At 40.9% G+C, this 21,693-nt stretch overlaps 1 protein-coding gene across 5 annotated transcripts in view; it reads left to right on the top strand.

Moving 5' to 3' along the window:
- Nucleotides 1-21,693, top strand: part of PALLD (palladin, cytoskeletal associated protein) — a 396,405-nt gene that overhangs the window by 194,281 nt on the left and 180,431 nt on the right. For all 5 annotated transcript variants that reach the window (XM_058670013.1, XM_058670012.1, XM_058670015.1 and 2 more), the window contains 2 exons: nt 3,847-3,966; nt 5,877-6,216. In XM_058670013.1, coding sequence (XP_058525996.1) covers nt 3,847-3,966; nt 5,877-6,216 — 460 coding nt within the window. The remainder of the gene's footprint in view (nt 1-3,846; nt 3,967-5,876; nt 6,217-21,693) is intronic.

Here is a 21,693-nt window from a genome sequence, read left to right as displayed (position 1 = left end):
CATCACATCTTAGAAGACACAGAGCTCAGCTCCTTGTGTGGATGGATTTCTGATGAATTATCTGGATACTGAGGAGAGCAATTCAAGTTCTCAGCATTAGGAAACTCCCAGTCTCCCAGCCCAATTCCTTCATGACCTCACTTTATGTCAGGTTCCTTATCTTGTGAGCCAGGAAAAACTGCAGAGCAGCTAGAGCAACTTCATGCTTCATGGAGAAAAGGGTATGTACGTGCAAGGCAGGCTGCCTCTGGCCCCTGGCCTCTGAGCTCTAACCTTCACTAGCCATGACCGTGAGAATCAGTGTGGACCTAGCCTGAGGAAGTGAGGGATGTGGGCTAGTCAGTCTTGAGAATGTCTTTTAGCACTATAAGTCTAAGTTGTGCTTCCCACCCCCCTCCCCCGCCGTACACTTTTAATTCATCCTAAAGCCATATGTATTCAATTTTAAAACTTCCAGTCCCTTGTACCTTTCCAGATACATCTCACTTTCCCAATGATTAATCTGACCTGAAGCCCCAATTTGAATTACTTCCACACTCTGTATCTTCCTCTCCCATTGGGAAGCCAAGAGATGTGTTCAGTGTGGTCAGCAAACACAGGATTGCCTCACACATTCTGTCATCCTGTTGTCTTCCTTCTATTCAGGGAACTTATGGTCAAATACTGGTTGTGAACTGTAACTCTATCACTGTCTCTACAACCCCTACCTGAAAATGGTTTTCTTAATATGCCTGACACCTCTCTTAATCCCAAAAGGAGTGATTGAGATTTGCTGGAATAATGTCTGTGGTGGATCACGTGTAAGTTTTTTTTTTTTTTTTTTTGCTTGTTGGCAACGGAGCTGACATTTGTGGCATAGTAGGTAAAACTGCTGCCTATAACACCAGCATCCCATAGGGGCTCTAGTTCAACTTGCAGCTGTCCCACTTGTGATCCTGCTCACTCATGTATACTCTTAAACATCCCTTTATATAGTCCTGTTGTTTCTTTTCAGCAAGGTATAATACATATGTATCAGCTGAAACGTGTAAGTCTGCATACGAAATTCTAATGAAAGCCTTGTGAGTTTTTAAACAATTATTTAAAAGGCAAAGAATCATGTACCTACTTAGGCCTTTTAAATTTTGTGCCTTGTATTTATACTACCAATTCAAACAGTAAAAGTAAATCTACAAATAAAGAGTAGATTGGGGTAACATCCTGGTGCAGTGGATTAAGCCTCCATCTTGATCCCAGCATACCATAGCTGGGGACAAGACCTGGTTGTTTTCACTACCCATCCAGCTCCCTGCTAATGTGTCCAGGAAAGCAGCAGAAGATGGCCTAAGTACTTGGATCCCTGCCACCTCCATGGGAGACATGGCTGTTGTAGCCATTTGGGCAATAAACCAGTAGTAAAGGGAGAAATTCAAGAAAGTATGTTTGGTTTTCATAGATGTTACAGGAAGGATATCAGTGAGAGTTTTAAAAATAAGCATTTTACGGTGTCGAATTATATCTGTTCGCATACTACACAGTTTGGCACCAATGACTGAAATGACTTAAAGCAGTAATCATTTGTTTCGTTCACAATTTTGTGGGTCAGCTATTTGGCTGGTCCTCAGCTGGACAGTTCTTGTGGACTGGACTCAGCTGATCTCAGCTGGACTCCCTCCGTGTGGTTGTGATCAGCTTGAAGATGGGCCAGCAATGAATTAGTCTAGGCTGGTCTGTTTCGCAAGTTGTCTTGTCTGCTGTATGTGGTCTCCTCTCCCAACAAGCTAGTGCAGCCTTGATGACCTACAGGTTCATCTGGATTCCAAAAGACTGAACAAAAGTAGTCAGAAACCCTTGAGGCTTTTGGCTCAGAATTGGCCAACCATATAGCTCAAGGTTGAAGAGACTTACACGGGCAGCCTAGTTTCAAAGCCTCTGCCACTTAATGGAAGGAGCTGCATAGCCACGTGACAAATGGACATGGGGTCAAAAGACAGTCATAATTACAGCCAGATTTTACCATCCCCCCCCAAATGAAGTCTTAAATTGCTCAGATGTATGTCAATAAAGGATAGAGTTACTTGGTGGCAATCAGAAATATATCACCTTCTTTTACATTTGACAGTGCAATCTTTATTTTACATCCACAATGATGACAATTATTCAACCTAAAAGTAGTTGGCACACTATAAATCTAGCTTCCTTTTAATGCTGGTGTCCCCTGTCTATACTGTATTTGTTATATCTGGTTTTAACTCATGAGAATGGGGGTTTTCAGGAGTGTGAAGTCTAGAACCCAGCTTGGTTGGAAGCCTGCTTTTACCACTCAGCAGCCATGTGAACTTGGGGCAACCTCGTAGGTGTTTTTTGCTTCAGTGTTCAGTCAACTTAATGGGGCTAGTAGTAATAATCACCTGGGTATACATTTGGCATAAGAGTCAAGATGCTAGTTGGGGTGCCAGTAGCCCATAACGAAGTACCTGGATCCAGTCTTGACTCCTCTGCCTCTAATCCAGCTCCTTGCTAACACATACCTGGAGTCCAAAAAAAAAAAAAAAAAGGACTGAAAAGTACGTGGGGTCTTGCTGTGTGCATGGAATTGGGTTCCAGGCTCCTGGCCCAGGTCTGGCTATTGGAGAGCATGTGGGGATGAAGATCTCTTTTTCTCTCATGCCTTTTGAATAAAATGGAAAAACAATCACAGAAAAATTAATAATTGCCTAACTTGTAAGGCAGATTAAATCATATTTCATGTATGTTAAATGTTAATATCAAGTTACAGCAAATCCTTTTATTATTATCTTCTTCATCCTCATCCTTCACAATAACCCTATGGTGGTTACTTTTATAAGCCATAAAAAAATACAAGTTCTCTAAGGTAGGTTCTAATGTTATCTCCATTTTACATGTAAGAACAGAGTGTGAGAAAGTTGACTGGAGTCACAGGGCTTGGACTTTAGTGTCTTAGATGAGCTGGAACTCTTAGTCAAGTGACACTTGGCTCGAACTAGACTTTTCAGGTTATACTGCCATACTGTGTAACTGTAATTTGGGATAATTACCTGCATAATTTGTACATTATATTCTTCTTTCCTATTATCAGCATTTTAGAGGATCTTTATTTGCCCCACAAATTTTATCTTCAGTTGAGCAGAAGTAGGAGGCCTCTGTATTGCACAGAAAGAACTTCTAGTTAGCCTGGATGGGAACATCATACACATGTCGAGTTCAGAGTTACACACTTGGAAACATCCCAGTTTGTTTACACAGCTTTCTCATTAGGTACACATTATCCCTCTTATACATGAGAAAACAGACTGCTATTTTCTGAAATCGGTGCCGCAGATGGTTAGCTTAGGAACTGAGATGCTGGCCTCCAATGCTGGAATGCCTGTATTCAGTCCTCAGCTCGGACGCCTAACTCTAGCTTCCTGTCATTGCCCTGTGAGGCAGCACGAGATTGCTCAAGTCATTTATTTCCTACCTCCCACAAGGAGGGACCTGGATTAAGTTCTCAGCATGCTCAGTTTTAACCAGGGCCACCCCTGGCCCAGCCCTGGGCACTGAGGGCATTGAGGAAAGTGAATCAGGCAACAGGAACTCTGTTTTTCTGTTGGTCCTTCCATCATTCTTCCCTCTCACATGATTGTTGAAAGTGTTTTTCTAAGCGTCACAAAGGCTGAGTCCATCTCTGGAACTCCAGCTAGGTTGAATTGCTCATCAAATGTAAGGCGATTCTTCTATCAGGCCGCCTTTGGAGAAGCAAGTCTGGGATATTAGGACCTAACTGGCTTCATGGAGAAAGGCAGAGCATCTGCCTCTGTGGGGTGGTTTGCTTCTAATGAATGATTCTGTTCTCTTCCCCTCCAGAGGAGATCTGTACCCTGGTTATCGCAGAGACTTTCCCTGAAGATGCAGGGATCTTTACATGCTCGGCAAGAAATGATTACGGATCTGCAACTAGCACTGCTCAGCTGGTTGTCACCTCTGGTAGGTGGGGAGGAAGCAATGGTTGGGTTCCAGTACCCATTTCCAGGATGGCTGGCCATGCAGAGAGGAGCTGCTGCAGGGAGCAGGCTCAGCCTTCAGGAATGTGTGGCCATTCCAGGAGTAGTGCTTGCAATCGGATACTTCATGGAGAAAGCAAAGGCTTTGGGAGAGGGAGACAAGGAGTGAGACTAGCAGTGACAAAGAGGTAATGATGAAATGACAACTCAGCACCCCTGGGGCTGTGGTTAAACTCCTGCAGTTTTATTCCTGGAAACAATGGGGCTGGTTTCCTAACATCTTTGTGATAACCTAGAAACAGGTTCACATCCAAAGGCCACTTCCAAATCAGAGGGGCAGTCCCTGTTCTCAGCAGGGCCAACACCTGAGATCTGAAGATTCATGTACAATTAAATCATTGTTCAGGCCCCTCTGGAGATTTCTGTAAGAGTAACACAAGATAAACCTAATGTACTTCAGAGAAATTGTCAAGATTGGATTGAATTTCATGGATGGTATTTACCAGTGGCCATATTTGAGGGCACTTATAAAAGTACTTGGAAAATGAAATCAAAATGTGTTTATTTTGGTGCAAACATTTTTTGAAATCCATGTATAATTTTTGCATAATATAAATTTTCCATGAACCTTTTCAAGGCCTTGTGTATGATTATGATTTGAAAAACACAGCAGTAAAGGATACTCAAAAATGCATGAATATTTTTGAAACTCAGAAACTCACCACCAGTTAAGGTGATATGAAACAGCTTTGTGGACTTTTTTTATTATTATTTTACTTTACTATTTTCTGCAATTATGAATGAATTTTCTTTAGCTTATGTTAATGGCCTCAACTGTAATACTCTTCTTACATAATTTTTCAAAATCTCTCTTCAACCAAGCCTGGCACATGTTATACACATAGTAAGAAAACAATAAATTCCTGGTTAATTGTGAGAGATAAACTTGGGGAGAATGGCTGAATTGCACTTAGATTGATTTCTTTGAAGATCAAGAACTTGGTGCTAGGTGGCAGTAGAGGTACAGCCAAAACCAGCTAGGGTTGTTAGAACAGCAACTGTAAATGCTTTCTCATCTTAATTACACTGAGAGATGCCAGGTTCACCTTCCTGGAAAATTGGCTGAAGTGACGAAAGAGAACCCATTGTCATCACTGGAATTACAGAGCAGGAGATAACTGGAAGATTGTACCACTGAACGGCTGTAGCGATAGTGCAGTGTTCCAACAACATGACCCAAATCCTTGAGTGCAGTCTGAGTGGCAGATTGGTATATAATATTTCCCATTTTTATCTGGGATAAATCCATGCTGGCCAAACATAATCGACAGATATCAAAGTTTCCATTTACCTCAGTGCACACTTCTCAGTACAAACCAGTAGCTTTTCTGGGCTCTGGGAAAGGTGAAGAATCCAAAGGGACCATCGCCTGACCTGGGAAAACATTTTCTAGGAGATTATGAAACATTTCACTTGGACTCAGAGATTGGAAAAGTTTCATAGCTGAAGCCAGTGTCAGTAAAGACATTGAGACGTTCAGTCAGACCAATGAGTTGAAATGTCAGACAACAAAGCCTTCATTGATAGTGTTTGTGTTGTCATTTTAACCAAGTCCTATCTTTGCCTTTAATTTGAAATGTGTTACTTAGTAGGTAATTTTTCCACTTGTGAGCTCAGTTAGGAAATGAAACAGGTAGCAGTTAGTAAAAACAAGCTTGGAAGAGCCAGGCTCTCCAGAGGCCAGTGCTTTGAGCTTGAATGAGCACAACACAGCCACCTGTCCTTTAACAACTCAAGAGTGCATGAGATTCCAAAGATGTATGAGAGTGTTCCAGTTGCTTATGAACTAGCAGTGGCATCTCATTGTTTCTTCCTTCCTCTCCCCTTCTTTAGCCAACTCTGAAAACTGTAGCTATGATTCAGTAGGCGAATCCAACAATGATTTCCAGCACTTTCCACCTCCGCCACCGGTCTTGGAGACAAATTCCTTTGAATTGGCTTCAAAGAAACCATCTGAGATCCAGCAGGTGAACAGCCCTGACTTGGGACTTAGTATGGCAGTCCTTCAAATGCAATTCAACTCTGCTGAGAGGGAGGCTAATGGCATCCTTCCTGGCCATGGAGTCAACGGCCTGATTAATGGCAAAACCAACAGTCATAAATCTCCTCCATCGCCAGCTGTCCTGCTCTCGCCCACGAAGGAGCCACCCCCTCTGCTTGCCAAACCGAAACTGTGAGTATTTCTGCATGGTTTAATAGCAATTTCCTTCTCTTGCTAGATTTACTTTCTGAGTTAGAGAAAAGTCTTTGCCCAGATTCAAGGATGGGGCTAGTTGTCCCTTCTGCATTACTTGTATGACCTGTGGCCAGGAGGAATCCTTCAAAAAAAAAAAATGTAAAAGATACCCAGAAAGAGAAGGTGAGTTGGAAGTTGGGCTAAATTTGTCCTTTCCTTCAAGCTGTAACCAGTTATAACTGTGAAAATAACTGAGTGGTGTGGCCTTTGAACAAAATACCGGAGGAGGTAGCCACTCTCTGGAAGTAATGGATAAAGGAGACTCCTGCTTTGATGATCAAGTGTTTCCAAATGTTTCCAATGTGAAACTGTGCTATGGATAGGCAGAGGAAGACTGAAAGCTAAGGGTGAAAATACAGATGTTGACTGAGAGCGTGAAGCAGAGGGCCCTACACAGCACAACCCACTTGGCTTTGGAATTCTGTAGAACTGCACATTTCCCTGAAAACCACCTTCATATTTAATTTCCGTTATTTTCTTAGGATGATAAACCTTGCCTGAGCTGTTTCCATTGGCACCGCACACAGTTATGTTATGAATGGGGCCATTACAATGTTATAGAGAGGCAAAAATAATTTAACCCAAAAATTTCTAGCCTAACAGACCTTGAGTTCCTGACCTGACAGAGATCAGTGAAAAAGTGAGAGCCATACAAGACATATAGAGCCCTTATAAGGTCACATTTCCATGAGAATAAATTTACTGGAATCTCAGAGAACCCTTCCAATTTCCACATGATGTCTGATGTTTTTTATTTGGGGTATAAAGGGTTTCTTTAGGATAAATTTCATTTATTCTGTGTTCCCCTGAACCTGAGCAATCTAATCTCTTTGGTTTTGAGTGTGTGTGTGTCTGCATGTATGCCTGTTTTCTTTTTTATTTTTAAATCTAATCTCTTTGCATTATAAACAGCTCATTTGTTAAAAATGTGATTTTTCTAGGATAATCAAATTAGAATAATTCCATTTATACAGTACTCTGTTTATTAAGGGAATGTAATACACACTGTCAGAATAAATAAATTACAAACTGTCTAAAATAATAGTGAAAGAACATGCAATTTATGGAGATAGACCTCCAGATGAGCTTGTTGCTGTTTCCAAAGGCCATGATTGCTTCATTTTGTGTTCTTATCTGGCTCTTTGTTAAGGTAGTGGGACTATTAGATTTCTGCAGTAATGTGCAAGGTACCGGTGAACACTTACTACCTGAACTCCAGTGTCTCTGATTGAGCAGGTAAAATGAGCTCAAAAATGGTGGCCTTGAAAGAGATTTATACTCAAGTAGCGCCAGCCCATAAAATTAATCGCTGCTGCTGACTTCTTTCATGTTTGCATGTTGAGTATGTATTTGCAGTCCTTCTAATGAAACAAGGGATATGCTGTCCTAGGAAAGCAAGGGAGGGGATGTGTTTCATGACCAGGACTTGACTTTGCTCTTGATTAAGTGAAGTGTATCTACTATAATGGCCATCATAAATTGAATATAAATCACAGGAAAGTAAACATGAAGAGCTGTTAACAGGCATTTACAGCCCTTCTTATCTCAGGAGTTTCAACAGCTCTTCAGCTTTTAGCTCTGCTGACAGTGGTGTTGGTGTGGATGTTGGGGGCGGGGAACATGTCTACATACGGCAGACCAAACAATCTTGTGGGTGTGAAGAGGTGAGTGGCTTCAGTACAAGTTTGAAGAGTGACATCATAAATTACTTATGACTCAGATTTTCAGTAGAAAAGGATATAGGAAAAGTGAATGTTAGTGTTAAAGCCTGAATGACAGGATTCTCCTCTGTCATAAGAGAAGTTAGGGAAAGGCAAAGCAACTTAATATTGAACCTGTTAGTTTAGGAACAGGTTTTCCTTGAATGATCATTTATCCCTGGATTTTTTGTTAAATCTTTGCATGTTTAAATATTTCCTTAGGACACCACTTGATAATTTTAATATTATGCAATTATCCACTGTTTAACTGAGCAGAAAACCATAGAAGATGAGGCTTCTTTTGATTAACTTTTCTTTTTGTTTTTACTCTATAATCATACTTTTATTAGATTTCATTTTAGTTACATAAAAGGTAGGCTTGCTATGACAGCTCCAATGAAACAGAAGTGATTGAAGAAAGAGGGAACCAACTCAACTGGTTTGATAGAAGCTCTCCTACTTGCATCCCATGCTGAGAAGTCTTGCTGGTCTTTTCCAAGGTTATAGCACTTAATAGAGAAACACTATTGAGTGGCATCTGTGAATAAGTTAGAATGGCATCTACATTATTGGTATGAATGACTGTAGGTAACTGCCAAGTAAAATCTTTATATCTTTTTAAGTCCTTTCATACATTAGGGGAAAAATAATGGAATTTTTTGGCTTCTGAGATAGGCAAGGAGAAACTATGGTCTGATCCAATCTTCATTCATCAGCCTATGGTTCTGTTTCCTGCGTAAAAGGAGAGAGACGTGTTTGGGGGTTCTGTGGTGTTTGATGCATCTCACTTATTTGTAGCCAAACAAATAGGAAACATTTGGTAAGGGATGAGTAATAGTTCACCCCAGAAGTGAATTAATCTAAAATTGGAGGGGGACAGGTTTTTTAAAATTATTTTTATTTTTGATGATTTTTACATAGTTGATTAGGGTGATAAGGGTCAAGGGCTATAGGAAGGTGGGTGAGATCACCATTTCCACATTCTCTTTTTTTCCTTCCTGTATCTGGGTAAGGAGGAGATAAGGGGCTAAGCCGCACCCAGCCTCCCAACTACCCCAGGGTCCCCAGTGTGGGACATGCTCTGACGGTCCTTCTCAAGAGGGTTTGACAGTTCAGCAGTTCTAAATTGCTGCCAGTGTTGCCACTCCAAACACGATGAAATCTCTCCAGAATCCACTGGTTGACATAGCCCATCTTAGATTCTTCTTGTGCCCAGGTATTCACTGCCAACACTTGGCTGAGGTAGTTGATCAATTTGTTTTGTCCTCTGTCCTCTGTTATGGTATCAGGAGTCCTCTACAGACTCCAATATACTGCCATGTCCTCCATGTGCACCCGGACATGCCCTCCATTGCTCTGTTTGAGCCACTGAGGAGGCCTAGCTCTGATGCAGGCACTCCCTGGTCAGACCATGGGACCTGCAATTCTCTGATTGGGGTTCTGAATCCAGCAATTCAGCTGGGGGAATCCTCAAAGAAACTTCATCTGAGGTGATCCCAGACCTGCTTCTTGTGGGTGGGTGCCACTGTCTGTCTAACCATGCCTGCCTCAGACCTGGTTCTGAGTGGTGAGGGAGGTACCCACTGTTTCCCTACTGGACCCACTCCCACTTCCGGATCTTGCATTCTCCAAGTGGTTCTGTAGTTTTACCTGACAGAATTTGGAGGAGTGGGGGCAGATTCTTAAAAAATTTTATTTACCCTCTGCATTTTTCTTTCTCAAATAAATAGCTCCACCAACAATCATGCAAAGAGAGAAAAAATCCAAAATTAAAGCAAAATATAGAAATGAATGCATTCTTCTATGTCCAGTTCCTATTTTCCTCATCCAACAAAAATCTTTTCTTTAATAGTGCACTAGCCACCAACCCAGATATACAGCTGGGCCTGTCCTCCCTGTCAGGACAATGCATTTCTTGCTCTGGGGTCACAGAGGCACCAACCTCAAGTTCTGTATCCCTTGGTGTCTATGTTTCTGACCCTGTCCCTCAAGTTCAAGCTAAATATAATTAAATGTAGACCCCTTGGCAAGTGCCCCAAGCTCTTCACCTTAGATTTTTGGGATGCCTTACCACTTCTGGAACCATAAAGTCGACTTACCTGGCACTCAAGAATACATGATTAGTTATTTCTGTTACTCAGCGGCTGACACCCATTATGACACTGCAATAAAAATAACATGGTGCTTAAATCTCATTTCTTGGTAGAAGAAAACAAGAAGAGAATAAACATAAACCATACTTAACAGTCTGTTAGCTTTTCTTGATTCTGAGTGTGCCCAATAAATCTGTTACTGCCTTTTCTGTACAAATGATGCTTAAAAATTCAAAACAAATGTAGGAGTCAGTATGAAAATTTATGCTTCTCTTATCCCGACAAAACAAAACAAAATAAAACAAAACCTCCAACAATCTCTAAGACATGGATATGGTGGAATCCTTAAGAATAAGCCATGTAAGGAAGCTTATGCATGCTAAATTTAGTTGGTTATTTGCAAAGCATTTAGATAAGTGTGGTCCTGTTTTTTTTTCCTTTGAGGTCACCCCCATAAATTACACCAAATAATATAAAAATGTCAGTTCCTTCTTTTCAAACCCTTTTTATTACTTGCTTTTTCATTTATTTTCCGTTTGTCTTCTGGGAGGGAGGGACAATACACCTGTAGAAGAAGCAAAATGGAAAGCCACAACGAGATTCCAGAGGGGTGAAACAATAGACAAGACCGTATCTTCAGGAGCAGGACAGGTCAACAGATAAAAATACGCTAACTTGATGTTCTCATGCCAAATGTATAGTTTGCCATAAAAGTTCATGTTTTTTGACCAGGAGAATTTTAATGAAATGACTTTACTATTTTTCCATGCTTAAACAATAGCTCTTATTTTTACTACTTTTTCTTTCCCCTACCCCAAATAATTGGTTCATATTTTAAAAGGATGAAATGATTTGAAATAGAGTTAGCCTTTCTCAGTCATGGATTTTGGTACTTTTTCTCCTTTCTTTCACGTCTACCCTTAGAAAGTTGTTCCAGTATACCTTGTCTCGTGGAGGCGGGGGTTGGGGATAGCGGGGTTGTCTTGAGTTTATGTTTAGTAAGGGTATTGGGGTTTGGGGTACTGGGGCACTAGTCCTGGTACTAGGCTGACAAAAAAAAATGAAACCACATCTTGATAACAGTAAGCCTTGTACAGAATCAGAGCATCATCATTGCCTTGTACATGCAGGCATGAGGGAGAATGTGTTTGAGACAAGAAAAGGAGAAGGAAATAGCAGGCTGTCCTGTATATATCAGTGACTTAACTGTGTAAGGTTTTCTATATTTGGAAATTCTGTGCTGGTTCCCCTACACACCTACATTCAAATTGAAGTACCAGTTTTTCTCTGGCTTAGAATGTTCGATTCCCTGTATTGTTCTCTTTCTAATAACTTCTTGTCTTTAAAATCTCAGTGTCATCACTGACCAACACCACCCCATCTGAAGCAGTGCTGGCCACTCTCCAATAAATCATCCCTTCTGATGACGACATGTATGTCACAGTTTCTGACAGTTACTCACTGGAGTTTTGGTCTGTCTGTTGCTTTCCCATAGTATTATAGTGTAAGCTGCTTGAGAGTAGAGACCTTGACTGGTTTTTTTCTGCTTGTTCCTTCACAGACCTCTAAATCTAAGCATCTTGTTAGAACAGGACTAGACAAACAGATGTTCAAACATACTTTTTGAGTGCATGGAGCAGTAGAAATATCTCAACCCAGTTCATCTTTTGTAAGACCTGTTTTTATTGGAAAAACAATTTTACAGAGAAAGGGAGAGAGAGAGAGAGAGAAACGGTCTCCCGTTCTTTTGCTTACTCTCTAAATGGCTGTAATAGCCAGAACTGAGCTGATCCAAAGCCAGGAGCTAGGAGTCTCTTCCAGGTCTCCCACATGGGTGCAGAAATCCCAAGGACTTGGACCTGACTCCACTGCTTTCCTGAGCTATAAGCAAAGAGCTGAATTGGAAGCGGAGCATCTGGACATGAACCAGCACCCATATGGGATGCTGGTGCCACAGGGTGAAGGATTAGCTGCTCCTTCTCCCCATCCCCACCAGTTGTTCTCTTAAACTGTTTATCTTGATATAGCACAAGGTTTCTGTCTTCAAACCTCATTCATTAAAAGTTTTTCTATTGTCCCATTATTCTCCAGTTGACATCACTTATCTTGTAAACTGGTTGAAGATGTAGAACAGGAATCCTAAGGGGTAGAATTACATTGGAAAAATATATCTTAGTTACTTAATTTGGAAACACTTCCAAATTCTTCCTCACTTCTCTGGCATCTTCATTTGATTGACATCCTGCTTTAGAGGAGGAGCTGGTGTTGTGGCACAGTGGGTTAAGCCATCCCTGCTGATACTGGTATCCCTTTTCAGAGTGTCAGTTTGAATCTGGGCTACTGTACTGCCAGTGTAGCTTCTTGCTAATGCACCTGGGAAAGCAGTGGGAGATAGTTCAGCCACCCGGACCCCTGCCACCCCTGTGGGAGGGCAGGAAGAAGTTCCTGGCTCCTGACTCCTGACTCCTGCCTTGTTATTGTAGCTGTTAGGGCAGTGAACCAGAGCTGGAGATGGCTGTTTCTGTGTTGCTCCTTCTCTGTCATGCTGCCTTTCAAATAAATAAAATGTCTTTTAATCAATAAGTCTTATAGAGAAAATGAGACATTTGAAAGGGCTAGGAAGACGTTTTGATGTGGAGCACATACTTGTAATATCAGTTGGCCAGAGTACAATCAGTGCAATCAAACTGCAGTTTCAAGGTATGAGTACTTGACGTGTTAACACTCCCATCAGATGCCAGACGTGTGATGAAAGGTTAAGAGCTTCTGTGTTACTCCCTTCATGTCCTGTTTATGTTGGACTGCAGCTCCAATGCCAATGTGTAGCTTAGGCAGAGTAACTTAGAAAGCTGTACATTTTTCCATTCTTTAACCTCTACTATTTTGGGTTCAAGATCTCACTATACTACTGTATGGCATTAGAAAGCAAGTGTGTTCCTAGTCATGCTGACCTTGCATGGTAAATTTGCCTTTAAAAAAAAAACAAAATCATGAAAGATAAAGTGAAGGTAAAAAAAAATAAAACAGTTGGGGACACAATAAGTTACAAAGATCAGAGAGATGCAATTATGAAATATGCTGAGGAAACCCTTAGACGTATTTAAATATGTTTTAAAAAGTTAATTTTTCATTTTTTTTTTCACTGGGAATTGAGCATCCGGAAAGTGGTGGATCATTCTAGATGCTGAGAATGCCATTAGCTGAATGCCACTGGAGTATCAGTCACTGCAACACTACACCGTTGTGTCCGTTGCTTTCCTGTGTCTGTCAGTCTTCAGGTACCCCTCTGCTGTTGTTTTGCCTTTTCCTATTTCCTGGAATGTGTCCTATCTGCTTCATCCTGATTAAATGTTTTTCCGTCTGTTTAAACGTGTCCTTACCCTATTCCACCATCTTGATTTTCCCCTGCATTCATTGTTTTTCAACTGCATTTCTTAACTATTGCCCCATCCTAGAAAACCCTTCCTTGGAAACATGCTGAATTCCAAAATAACTTTATCCCTCCGCATATTCTCTCTTATAGCCACCTCGCCCTTCACATAACTCCCATTTCTTCGGTTATGCATCACTGCATTTGAGATGGAAGTGATGTGAATAAGCTAATTTTAATTTGTAACCTCCCAGAGAAGCCAAGTATTTTAAGGACTAACATTTCATGTGTAATCATACAAGGCTTTCTACAGAATGTTAGATGAAAATGTTTAAGCATCAGTGGTGGAGAAGAAAAGGTATCAGAGTAGAGTGAGATTCCAGAACCCAGGACAGAATTGTCAGGAAGTATGTGATGGAGGCATCTCCTGAAACAGGAGGCATAGCTGTGGTGACCATGAGATTAGAGAGACTAAGAAAGGCTGGGCAAGAACAATGAGGGAAAAATCAGGACTGTCAAGAAGGAGATGTATGCAAATGCTTTCTCTCTGTTGTTACAAATACATTTCCTAGAACCCATTTGCAATTTGAGAATGAAAACTCAGTGAACATATCTCCTCGACTTTGAGGCATGTTTCTGAAGATAAAGGCAGGGTGTGTGACATTGGTAGTGTTGGCTCACTGAGAATACTGTAATGCAAGGGGTCTTCCAAAAGTCATGGAAAGTGAGTATTATGAAAACAAACTGCTTGATCTCAAAAATTGCACCAAGGCATATGTATGTTTAAATTCCATTTTCCATGAACTTTTTGAAGTACCCTCATATTTAATTTGATGATCCTTTAGAAATACTGAAATCATCTTCCAAGCACTCTCTAGGATAAGAAAAGGAAGCAAATTAAGCCAGATCTAGGCTTAAGGGAAAATAGAAGGGACCGATGAAAATAGCAGGGGTCAAAGAAAATTCAAGTTGTACTCAAAATGAAAATGGCTAAAGGAAATACGAGGTAAGAAACTCTGGAAAAAGAACAGTAGTTGTGATCAAAGGAAGTAATGTAAAAGCTCAAAATCTAAGAGAAACTTCTGAGTGATAGAAGAATGTAGGATATTTTGGGGAGTATGCAGGGAATTTCAGGTCACAGTAGTATATGAAACAGTCAACAAACCAGACAGACAGGAAGTTACCAGGAACATTGAAATGGAAGATGGCCAAAGGTGATGGCACAAAACCAAAGGCTAAGCAGTCAAGACATCGAGAAAAGTGGGGAAATAACAAAGGTTATTGCTGACATACAGGGAGGAGAGTGAGTATAGACGGAGCACATGGACTTCAGTAGAGAAGCAGATACAGAGTGATGATGGCAGAACCGTTGGACACAGAGCTTTGGAAAGCCCGGAGCTTGCAGGGCCTCCATGCTCTGGGAAGGGCATGATGAGATTGGTTACATCATCACGGAAAGGCAGTTTAGTTAAGACAGAGCATTGCCAATGAGAACATTTGAGGAAGCAGAGACATTAGCTGGAAGCAGTTAAGGACTCCCACATGCCATGGAAGGGATTTAGACAGGGACTCCAGAGGCAGAACTGGAAGAGGAACAGGAAGAAGAGAGCTGTAGGGGGAGGTTTGCCAGAGACTGATGACATCATCCTGGGGATTGCAGTGGTTACTTCATGAAGTGTGATTAAGATGGTTTGTAGATGGAGGCCAACAGAGCCGTTCTCAGTGTAATCCGTTCTGCTTTTTCAGTCCCCTGTATATTTCAGTTACGTCATAGCACCACCATCCATTTTGTGGTTACTAATTTCTATCCAAGCCCCTGAATTGGGTTTTTATTAAACAAGATTATTTCTTGTATTTGGATATTTAAAATTGGTTATTCTCATGTGTATTGGATTTTATTTTGTTTCTACAAGTGTTTCTACTAGAGAATTTATTTCTGTGTACTACAGACTGATAAACATTGGGTTTCCCTTTTTTAAATACTGGTTTATTTATCCTACAAATGTGTAAACTTTAGATTCAGACTAATGCATCATCTAATGTTAAAAACATTAATAATAGGTTTGTTTTAGTTGGTTTCTATTACGTATGTAAAAGCAGAAAGACTCATTCTCTCAACAGAATTAAGAATGACTGTTTCTTTACTTGACTGAAGTTATGATTACATAAACCTGGGTAGCACTAGAATCTATGTGAGTTTTTAAAATACACTTTGCATGTGTGATAAGGTATTAAACATTCCTTAATTATTTTTACTAGCCAAATGTGCTAACCGATTGCGCAACAGACCCTTCATTCTTTTTAAAGAGTATTATATATTGATTTGATAAAATACATAGATATTCAAGAAATGAGTTGACTGAATGATTTAAATTTGAATGATTTAAATTTTTATTTGATTGATTTAAATTTTCATTTGAATGATTTAAATTTTTATTTGCAAGTCAAAGTTACAGAGACAAGGAGAGAGAAGGAGAGGGAGAAAGATCTTCCATCTACTGGTTCTCTCCCAGATGACGGTAGTGGCCTGGGCTGAATCAGGCCGAAGCAATGAGGAGCTTCTTCAGGGACTCCCACATGGATTCAGGGGCCCAAGCATCCTCAACTGCTTTCCCAGGCCCTTTGCAGGGAACTGGATCTGACAGCAGATGAGATTTAAACCTGCACCCATATGAGATGCTGGGATCACAGATGATGGCTTCACGTGCTATGCCACAATGCCAGCCCCTCACAAAAAAAAAAAACCTTAGCATATCATCAGCTTCATTATTCAAAAAGAAACTATAAATTACTTAGAAAAAGAACCCTGATTTTGCATTTGAAGTATATAAAGGCATTCTAATAGTTTGTGGAAAATAGAATTAAAATATATATTTAAGTTGATGCAAAATTTTGAAGCCCATACATTGTTTATTTGTTTGAAGGTTTACTTATTTATTTAAAGGATAGAGTGAATGAGAGAGAGCAATCAATTGATATTCCATCTTCTGATCTACTTCCTAAATGTCTACAGAACCCAGGGGCTAGCCAGGCTGAAGCTAGGAGTCAGGAACTACAGCTAAGTCTCCCACAGGGAGAGCAGGAACCTGAATGTGTGTGCTCTTTGCAGGCACATTAATAGGAAGCTGTTTTGGAAGCATACTGTATTTGATACTCAAACCAGGCACCCAGATATGGCATGTGGGTGACCAAGGCATACAATAGCCACTTAGGTTTCTTTCTCAACACACATTTTCTTTTTCTTTTCTTACAGATTTATTTATTTATTTATTTTAATTTAGTTTTTAAAATAATCTTACTTAGTTGATTAGGGTACAAAGGGTTAAGGGTTACAGGAAAGTGGGTGAGACCATTATTTCTACACTATTATCATCGTTTTTTCCCCCTGTATCTGGGGTCAAGGCAGAAACAAAGGGAGAAGCCCCACCCAGCCTCCCACCCATCCCAGGTTCCCAATGTGGGGTATGCTCTGAGGGTCCTGCTCAAGCAGTTTTGATAGTTCAACAAGTCTGAATTGCTGCCAATTTCTCACCATTCCAATAGCGATGAACCCTATTCAGAATCCACTGGCTGACATAGTCTCTTCATGGTTGGGGTTCTGAGATCAGCAGTTCAGTTGGAGGGTTCTCCAAAGAAACTTCATCTGAGGTGATCCTAGACCTGATTGCTGTGTGTGTGAGTTTGCCAGTACAGGGTCTGGCATTGCCCATCACCCCAATCAGCTTATGCACATGCTGGTTGCTACAGTTGCTGGGTCAGTTCTGTTTCCAGCCCTGTCTTTCACACGAACCAATGGGTGTTGCAGTCCAACCTGCTCCTGCCCACTTCATACTCAGCCTTCACGCAAACCAGTGGGAGCTTCAGCCTAGTTGGGGTGACTCTCCACAACCCCCACCAGGCCTGCTCCCTACCCTGGTTCCCATCTTGCCACTTTATACCACAGGCTTGTTCAGTCTGTCCCACATCCCATTTGGCTCTGGTAAATGTGAATGGGTATTGAAGCCTAGTTCAACCCCACCAACCCTACTATCCAGCCCACACACATATTGGAGGGTGCCTTTCTGTCTAGCCACGCCTGCCCCAGTCCCAGTTTTCATGCTTTCCAGTGGGAGTGGTAACCCAAGAGGGAGGTGCCCATATCTCCCTACTAGGCCATTCCCACTTCCCGATTATGCACTCTCCAGGTGGTTCCGGAGTTTAACTTGACAGATTTAGCCCCAGTGCCAGCCTCTGCCAGTTGATGCTGTGGCAAAGCCCAACCAACCCTTGCCCACTCTAATTTTTGCTTGCACCAGTAGGAACAGTCAGCCCAACCTGGCTTTTCCCTGATCTTGCTCACATGAGGCTCACAGGTGTTGTAGCCCTTCCTGGTCTGGTGTGCCCCATCCCAACTCATGCTCTCCAGTGGGAGTGGTTGTCCATTGGAGGAGCCCACATTCCCCTGCCGGCTTTGCCTCCTCCCCTCTGGCTCTCACGCATCAAAACACATTTTCCATGAACTTTTATTGAAGACCTTTTGGACAGTGCATTCTCTTAACCACAGTGATTATACCCACGACTCTGTAGATGCCTGAAATGCACATAGTACTGAACCCTACAGGATGATGTTTGCATACACACACACAAATGATTCCTTTTCTGTCTTAACTAGGCACTTCATCAAACAAACTTTATGGTTGAAGTACAACAGAAAAACAGTATGAATTTCTTTTTCCTTCTTCATGACTTAAGATAATCATTCTTACCATAGATCTCAGTAACCTCAGCATGTGACTGTCCTTTCCTTGCTAAATCAGTAACTTTCACCTTTTCATTTATACGAAGCATTTTTACAGCTACTCTTTGGTATATTCAAATTGCCACCATCATTGCTCTTGATGGTTTGGGCCCTTAGTAAGTGTTACTTGAACCTCAAGTCAGTCGGCTGGGATGGCTGACCAACAAGTAATATGTGCAGTTAAATATAGCGCAGATACATTGGCCACAGGGATGATTTGTGCTCTGAATAATCAATCTCAAGATTTCTTCACCATTCTCAGAGTTGCATGTAATTTGGAACTTATTTCTGGAGTTTTCCATCATGCTATGACTGACCATAGTTGCTGAAATCAAAGAAAGGGAAACCCCCATTAAATGCAGGCTCCTGAATCAGGTTCATGTCCTCAGACTGGTGGATGTGGAGGGGCCCTGACCAACAATACTGACCTTGCCTGCTCAAAGCTGTTGTAAGCGTTATGTGGGTTGTATAGTTTTTTTTTCTTTTACATTACCTAAAGGATAATTATATACATTGGTTTAATTTTTCTATCTCCAGTCCCACTGTATTTTTGCTAGAGCTCACTACTCTATGCCATGTCAACTCTGAAACCCTGAAAGTAACTTTGTTTTGTGTGCTGTTCCATTTCAAAGCATACTCTGGGTCTGTTATGCTATTTAAATGTAATGATGTAAGATATCCACTGTGGGCAGTGTTTAAAGGATTACAGCTGTGACTTCCTCATACAAAGCTAGTAAAATAACTGAATGCCTCAAATGCCATCCAAATGTTTTTACTTTATATGTTGGGTATCATAAAGAGTAGTGGTAGCTATCTGGTATTCCTTGGGCTGAAAGCAGTTTATAAATAGGTCAAATGTGGGTAATCGTATGCCTCAGCCACAATTGTAGACAAGCTGCTTTCCTAGTAATTGCCACTAAATGTGAAGGTTGTGAAAGATTTCTGGAAAGACCACAAATATTTTTTTGTCCTTTTTTCTGTTTTTGTTGAAATAATTCATATGCCATCTGGTTTCAGGGATCTATCATTAAGTTCAATAATGGTTGCAGCAAAAAAAAAAAAGAAAGAAAAAAAAACATAAAAAGCACCTTGAGTACAATGCAATGAAAATTTAAAAAAATGTCTTTTCTCCAAAATTTCTAAAATAGAGCTTGTAGCTTGGACATCCAAACAGTCTTAGCCTTTGTGGTCAGTTCTTGCTCCAGATGTATGTTTTCATGACTGATAATCATCCTTTCCTTCATAGTTCTTGTTTTTTTTCAAAGGACATCCTCTAGTCTTCTATACCAAAAGTACATTTATTTTTATTCTATCACAAAGCAATTTGGAATATATAGAAGATACTCCATGGTGATGTTTTCTAGATTAACAACAAGAGTTGGTTCTCATTCTTCTTTCAGAAGCAGAAGTGTATTTATAAGTAATTAAGATTTTTATGCTAAACAGCTGTTTTACTGTAGAGAAATAGGGGGAAAACCCCGTTCAACCAAAATTTGGCAGAGAAGTTTCTAGAAGCAAGTAGATAAATTCTGAGGGTCTTCCCTCTCTGAGGATCGTTGGCTGTATTTCCATCAGCATGTCAACTACAGATTAAAAATAAAAATGGACTAAAAGTCACTTTAAAAAAAAACATTTATTTATTTTACTTGAAAGAGTTACAGAGAGGGAGAGACAAAGAGAGATGTCTTCCATCTTCTGGTTCACTCCCCAAAGGATTACAATAACCGGACTGCTCAGGTCCCAAACTGGGAGATATGAGCTTCTTCCGGGTTTCCCCCATGGATACAGGGTCCCAAGGACTTGGGCTGTCCTCTGCTGCTGAATCAGACATCTAGGACACAAACTGGTGCTCATATGGGATGCCAGCGCTGCAGGCAGAGAATTCGTTTGTTACACCACCACACTGGCCCTTCGAAAGCTGCTTTTCAATGATGAAATTTGTTTTTATAGCCTTGATGGTAGTAAGGAAATTGAAATTGTATTCTAGGAAAAAAAGTAAAATGGGACTAGAGAAGTACCAATTTTGTCTAATTTCTTTGTCCTGGGCCTGGCACGGTGGCCTAGTGGCTTAAGTCTTAGCCTTGAACTCACTGGGATCCCATATGGGCACCGGTTCTAATCCCGGGAGCTCCACTTCCCATTCAGTTCCCTGCTTGTGGCCTGGGAAGCAGTCGAGGACAGCCCAGAGCCTTGGGACCCTGCACCCACGTGGGAGACCTGGAGGAAGTTCCTGGCTCCTGGCCTCAGATCAGCACAGCACCGGCCATTGCGGTCACTTGGGGAGTGAGTCATCAGACAAAAGATCTTCCTCTCTTTCTCTCTTTGTCTCTGTATATCTGTATATCTGACTTTCCAATAAAAATAAAATAAAGTCTTTTAATAAGAACATAAATGAATAAAATCTTTTCCCTTTAAGCAGAACAAAAAAGACTAGTGGTTGAGTTGCTTTGGTGGTTTACCTGGTGTTCGCTCATGAGTGTCTGTTAGATTTTGCTTTACACCCAATATGACTTCTGTCCACTCTCTTCTATGAGAGTATCTTGTAGAAGAAATGCAGACAGGCAAGTACTCAATTCTGATCCTGGATCAAGTTCAGCCTTCAGACATATGAGGTGGATTTTAGTAGACTGAGGAGGGATCTTGGGAGGCCCTCCTGCAGTGCTGGGTCTAAGGTGGGGGTGGGAGGTTGGGCTGAGTTAGTGGCCATTTTCTTAAGTACTTGAACTCTGATAAGTGTCCAACAGTAACTGCAATGTTGTGGATGTCTTGAAGTGCACATTGCACATGATCTGGAATAAATCTCATTTCCAATTATAGGACAGGGTGAAATAAGCATGCTCCTCGGCTAACTTGTCCTACTTAGTTCTGAGCAGTCTGTCAGATACAGAGCCTGCATCAGCAAAGTGTCTTCTGCCTAGTAACGGATTTCTCCCATGATCTGTTTTTAAGTGAAAAATTTTAAGTGTCAATGCTTCTTATTCTGAAAGAACACAGTATTTCCATTTTTGAGTTCATTTGACTTTAGCATACACTTCAGTATATTGCGTAAAGGTGAACAGGACATTTTCATGTACTTCGAGATTTAAAACACTGTGTTTAGTCATAAGAATCCTACCTTGTGCAGGCTACCCCACCCTTGACAAAGACAGGTCGTAGATTTCTGCTACAGGTAACTACTGCCATCCTTTACTTAGATTGAGGAAATACACATTTTTTGATATTTTTCTTCCATAAATTTATTGCTGCTACTTCTACAACTTGAACGTGTTTTATGTTAGTGTGACAACATAGAAAGCTATTTGTCACAAAGAAATTACTTCAGAGACATTGTACAAATATAAGTGATCTGTTATTAATGATTGAAATGGTTTTAAAATGATGCTTATTTATTCATTCCCTCTTATTTTTCCATTCCTAGTTGTGGGATTTTTGCTTAAACAATGAACTGCCTATACCCCTGCCAGATCTCACTGG

The sequence above is a fragment of the Ochotona princeps genome, chromosome 11, assembly GCF_030435755.1.
Source record: "Ochotona princeps isolate mOchPri1 chromosome 11, mOchPri1.hap1, whole genome shotgun sequence".
Lineage (NCBI taxonomy): Eukaryota > Metazoa > Chordata > Mammalia > Lagomorpha > Ochotonidae > Ochotona > Ochotona princeps.
This window is presented reverse-complemented; position numbering and strand designations above follow the sequence as displayed.